The sequence below is a fragment of the Pteropus alecto genome, unplaced genomic scaffold (genome assembly GCF_000325575.1).
Source record: "Pteropus alecto unplaced genomic scaffold, ASM32557v1 scaffold25, whole genome shotgun sequence".
Classification (NCBI taxonomy): Eukaryota; Metazoa; Chordata; class Mammalia; order Chiroptera; family Pteropodidae; genus Pteropus; species Pteropus alecto.
The window spans coordinates 35,278,691-35,284,690 of record NW_006441955.1 but is presented as its reverse complement, the minus strand read 5'-3'; the positions used below and the strand labels follow the sequence as shown (position 1 = coordinate 35,284,690).

The window sequence follows — 6,000 nt, the reverse complement described above, 5'->3', positions numbered from 1 at the left end:
CAAGTGAGTAAGAAAGCGTTGCAGCTAGTAGCCATACAATCTTCACTGGGGAATTTGCTTGGTTCATAATAGATGTTGGCGGTATTTGTTAAATGAAAAAAGGTTAATGTGTTTAAAAAATTAACATGAAAATACAGTGCTTTTTATTTTACAAAACCACTTGTATCAGTTATAAGTATATACTGTATCTGTTACAAGTAACAGAATATTTGACTCAGACTTCTTCATGTATATTGGCTCATCTAACAGAAATGTCTAGAGGAAGGATAGGTTGGAGCAAAGGCTCAACCATGTCAAGGCCCAGCTTCCTTCCATCTCATTTCTCTGTCAACTACTGTATTAACCTATCTAAAGCATTTTAGACTGCTGATTAAACCTGATTATCACTAAAAATTTATTGAGCATATACTATGTCCTAAGCACAAGGGACATAAAGATGACTGAAACATACTATCTCGCCTCAAGAAGTGCATAGGATAGTAGGAAGGCCAGGCCTGAATATTAAATAGCACAAATAAGTAAATTTTTTTTCAGAGACAGACATAAGAGAAGACTTTATAGAGGATATGAACACCAAAGGAGATTTTAAAGATTGAATAAGAATTGGTCAGAAAAGCAAAGTAAGGTAGAAAGGAGTTCCTGGCTCCATGTTTGTTATAAAGGTATGTGTGAGTATGGAGCTATAAACTGGTCGGCAGAGAGTATCTAGAGAAGAGAAGTGGCAGATGAAGCTATAGGGATAAAGATGAATAAGAGGCAAAGAGCTTAACTCTCTTTCTAGTTGAAGGGAAATCAGCAAATGATTTGAAACATGGGCAAATTTATTTTTCAAAATATTACCTGTTTCTTGTGTGGAAGAAGAATTAGGGGAAAATGAGAATGAAGATGAGAAAACTACTGCACAGCACAGATGAATGATGTAAAGGGCTTGAGCCAGGAGAGGATCAATGGTGATAGAGAATAGGGATGGAATTAAAATAGGCAGCACTTGGTGACTGGATGTAGAGGGTGAAGGGAAGGGAATAACCTAGGATCTCTCTCTTGGCTTGGACAACTGGGTGCTGGTGATGCCACCAACCTTTAATCTATATTTGCTATTTCAATTTCCCTCCTAAACTCCAGACACATTTCCAGTTGTCTCCTTGATATGGCTTCCTGAACTTTCGCCATATTCCTACCTTTCAAATGTCCTAAGTTTTGGTGCCACTTTCCCTGTTCCTCCACATCTAATTGGTCACCCAGCCCATCAATTGCACATATAAATCCCTTTCATCTTTTCCATTTTCACTGCCATTATGTATCTGTTGACTATTACAAATCTAGCTGGTTTCCTTGTTGCTAATTACTCTTTCTTCAATTCAAGACTTAAATATGTTAATCTTCCGTTTAAAAGACACCAGTGGCTCTCCACTGCCTCCAGAATACATTCCAAACTCTTCACTGAAAAAAGGCCTCCACCATATAGTCTTAGTTTACCTATTCACCTTCATCTACTGTCACTCTGATTGCCTGCTATACTCCTTCCAAATAAAGCTAACGAATTCATTTATTTTTTATATAGGGCCCTGCTTTGTACCACATGACCCTAATGTTCTTAACCACATCTGACTGGACAATGGACTGAGCTAAGTTTAGTCATCATGGTAGTTAAACAAATAAACTCTAGCAGAGATATTCTATAGTAAACCGGGATCAAATGATTGCACTCTGAGAGAGCTGTAAAGCAAATCCAAGGTAGGATAAGAAAAAGAAATGTGTAAGGAGAGAAGCAGAGATGAAGGAACAAAGTTACTGTAAGATAAGTATGCATAACTAATGTAGTAGAGTAGGCAGAGTGACTGGCCTCATAGTCTGATCGTGTGACCTTGAGCAAGTCATTTTAATGTGTCTGGAGCCAGACTTCCAAAGTTCTTATTCTGACTCCACCATTTCTTCTCTAATGCTCAGTTTCATTATCTGTTAAATGGAAATAATAACAAAACTTACTTCACAGGAGAGTAAATAAACCATTACATGACAGCCCAGTATCTAGGTAGTAGTAAGTATTAGGTATTTTTACAACAAATGTCCTGAATAAGGTCCATTTCTCAATGAGGTCTTACTGTACAGTTGCTGTCATATTCCCAGCAGCTTTCCAATTCTACATCAGACCTTGCTTTTTGTCTGCTGAAACTGTTTCCTGTTTTTCTTCACTTCTCCTTATATCCTATTACCTCAGGTAACCCAGAGATGTCTCTGTTCCTTGCTATTTGGAAGAATCTAATATAACTTGCTTTCCCAAGCTAATAATATCAAGCTCTTTCAAATCTCTGTGCCTTTGTAAAAGCCATTATCCTTGTTTAGATACCTCTGACTTCTCTCATCCTAATCTGTACCTAATCAACCTTCACGAGGTAACTCAAATGGCACCCTATAAAGCCTTCTCTAACTCACCTAAGTCCCCATTACTTTGGTTTGGCTATTGTCTCTCTCACCAAAGTGTAAGCACAAACACCAAAGCCATATTAATCTTTGATTCTTTAGGACCTAGTACAGAGTTAGGTACATGGTAGGTGCTAGCTACTTCATTAATATTTGCAAAATAAATCAGCGATATTGCTGCACTTGAAGAAGATAAATTGAGCATAGCATTTAAGGTGGTTGGATGAGTGTACAAAGTTTTTTTGTAGTTAAAAAGACACTGCACCTATTTTTCTTTACTTGTATAAGAACTTGGGAGTTCAGTATCCTATTCTTCCTTGCTGCTAGGATGAGGATTAACTGTTCATCTGCTATATTTTAAACCTCATTTTCTCTACATAAATTAGATGTTTTACCTTCCTTAAATTAATGACACTTTAATGCTCACAATACAGCCAAAAGAATTAAGTCACTGAATTAAGCACCTCATCCTTAAATGTTCATTCACCCTAAAAACAGAACAACTTCAGTCTTATTTTTTCCATCTTTTACATTCATCCCCCACCAGTGGAGACGAAGTATCTCTGGTAGACAGGCCCAAATTAAAAAGAAATATTTTCACTTTACAAAGTTGTTTATAGCTGCCAGAGCTTTATAAGTGTCAGCGACAGGAAATATTTTTTAAATGTAGAAAGCTGCACAACTGTTAGATATTAGTGTGTTTATGCCAGTTCAGTAGTTCTGAAAGTGCGACCTAGGCCAGCAGCATCTGCATCACTGATTTGGACCTTGTTAGAAAGTCGAAAATCTCAGGACCCATCCCAGACCAACTGAATCAGAACAATGGTATGGGACCCAGTAAATCTAAGTTTTAAGAAGCCCTCCACGTGATTCTGATGCACACTAAAGTTCAAGAATCAATGTTTGGGTAGAAATAAAAATTTGGGAATATTTCTAAGCTTAATTTTCTTTGTAAACAGAAATGATGTTAGCTGGATTACCATAGCCTGGGTTAAGCTTCACAACAACCCTCCATTTGCTTGGGTCTTCATGGGAACTGGGAGTTGCTGGGAGATGTAGAGTGTTCTGGGTGAAGAGGGAAAGCCAGTTGGCAATCAAGGAGGTATTTCTATGTAAGCATCTCTGGTAAATTGTTTAAAGAGAGCTCAGAAGAAAGAGACCTCCAAGGCTCCAATAATTCATTCTATTTTCCTCATCCTAAATAATTTTTTTCTCCCTAACTTTATCATTTTCCTTAAAATTGTTTAAGCTTACAAAAAATTGTTTAAGCTTACAAAAAATTGTGTACGTTTCAGGTTCATGAACCCTGGAAGCACCCGACCTTAGAGACACGTCTTTCAAAGAACTAAGCCTATCCGTGTTTTTTGGCATGAACTGGTGCTGCACATAAATACTCTAATTTTGGTTTTCTTTTTGAATCTGGTACTTGGTCACCCATGTGCTCGGATTGGTTGCTTAGAAAGAGCGAACCCGCTACGTGGTGAGGAGACGGGTAAACGTCCCGCAGTAGCCTGAGACGAGAACATGGTGGAGTGGAACGAAGGGACCGAGAAGGACCACAGTTTCTGCAGCGAAGGTGGGCGCCTTAAGAACTGAAGCAGCCAGCGTTCCCGCCTCCTCCTACCTGAGCAGATCCTGGCTGAGCTGCTCCGACACCATCGCCTTCAGCCGGCGCCGCTCGCAAGGCCCTTTCCTTTGCAAGCCCTTACTGCAAACTCCAGGGGACCCTAGAAGTACAACGGGGGTCGCGCTACCCTCCCCACAGCGGGCCATGTCCCACAAAGGTACTGGCGGAACCCAGCAGGCCCAGCACACGGTCTCACTCCCCGCCTCGCGAAGAAAGGGGCGTTTCCGATCGAAGGTTCGGCTCCTACCGGAATCCGCCCCCTAAGGGAAAAGGTTGACGCCTCTCGTCAGTTTGTAGACGGTCCCTTACAGCAGCCCGACCGCAGTCTGGGGAACCCGGGAGACTGGGGCCGTACCGGCACGTGACCCGACGAGGCTTTGCGCAGGCGTAGTAGGCTCTGTTTACCTCTGCTGGTCTGTACCCCGCCCCTCGTTGCGTTGGGGCGAACTGTCCCCCGAGACTAACCAGTCCTTCCTGCTCCTCTTTTCTTTCCGGGTGGTGCTAACCATATATTTTAGTTGGTGTTTTATCGAGGCCCAGTTCAAATCAACCTGTGCAGACTTTCTACACTGGTGTGTCTTCCTGGGATGTCAGTACTTTTTTTGCCAAGAAAAGACAGGTTTCACAAGACCATTCCTGCGGGCAAGTCGCACTCCCTTAATTACTGTGGGCAAGAAAAATTGGGGGTGAAAAAAAATTGAGGTGGCGAAAGAGAACTTTATAAAATTAGCGGGAGTCACAACACTCCAGAGTCTTCTGCAAAGGGTGTGTATACAGCGTCTAGAGTGGTGCATATGACTGCTCTTGGTCTTTAGCTGAGACATGCTAGATTATATTACAGTGCTTTGCATATAAAGCCATAAAATTTATGATGGAAAAGAGGAAATAAAGTTGTAGCGGCAGAGCCTTTGTGCACGGAAGTAGGTAATTGATGAATTATAGAATTATGGATATTTTAGCCTGAAGAAAATAGCTTGGAGTGGAATCTTATAATTTTTTTTTTTTTAAATGCTTAATCCAAGGGAGGAAAGCTCAATTGTTGTGCTTCACTCAGAAGCTCTGCACACGGTAAAGAATGAGTTGCTTGGCAAGTATATGGACCTCGAACTATAAGACTGGCCCGGAACTAGCTATTTCTCCAAATAATGCCCTTTCCAATTATTCAGACATCTAATTCTGAGAAATGTAACTGGATAATTGATTCTTAATTATTCTTGTAAAAAATAAGAGCGTCAGAGGTAATATAATAGTTAATATTTATTGAGTTCTTATTAGATGAGAAAATTACTCCATCTGCTTTATATGGATTAACTGCACAACCACCATTAAGGTAGGTACTGCTGTGAGCCCAATTTACACATAAGGATAAAAATGCAAAGAAACACAGGAAGTGAAAATAAAGTCAAGAAAGTAGATTAATTTTGGGAGGAAGGAGGAGGTTGTAATTATGTTTGGGGACATACAAGGTCTTGTAGGGTGTCTGGATAAGTTTTATGTCTTGATCAGTGTTGGTTGCAAGAATGTTCCTCTTAAAAAGTTTATACGTATTTAATATATAATATATACTTATATAATAATTGGCTCCAGATTTATTTCTTGTGATTTTATCTATTTATTTTATAATAAAAAGATTTTTAAGTGTTATGTATTAAAGAGTTTTAATAAAACTGTTGAGCATTTTGAGATTAAAAGATAGAGGATAATAAAGTAATGGCCTTGATTTTTTATGTAGCTCTTTATCTTATTAGAAACAATTTTAAAGCTAAGCACATATTTGAGTAATAGTACCATTGTTTGAATAAAGATATACCTTGACGGCTACTTTTAAGTGAAAATTTCTTATTTACATGACTATTTTCTAATACGTCTTAAAAATCATTGTATTTGAATTACATGTGTATACATTATTATTGTGGAACATCACGCTGGGTGAATGCTATAGACTGAATAGT

At 39.2% G+C, this 6,000-nt stretch overlaps 1 protein-coding gene across 6 annotated transcripts in view; it reads right to left on the bottom strand.

Annotated features, from left to right (window-relative positions):
• The window catches only part of KIAA1107 (KIAA1107 ortholog), an 87,872-nt gene extending 83,124 nt beyond the window's left edge, over window positions 1-4,748 (bottom strand). For 3 of the 6 annotated variants that reach the window (XM_015595303.2, XM_006919406.3, XM_015595304.2), the window contains exon 1: window positions 4,046-4,747. In XM_015595303.2, the coding sequence (XP_015450789.1) occupies window positions 4,046-4,194 (149 nt within the window). In that variant the 5' untranslated portion in view covers window positions 4,195-4,747. Of the gene's footprint in view, window positions 1-4,045 lie in introns of all 6 variants that reach the window. The other 3 variants (XM_025052088.1, XM_025052091.1, XM_025052089.1) reach the window with 3 other exon arrangements.
• Window positions 4,749-6,000: the final 1,252 nt, after the last annotated feature.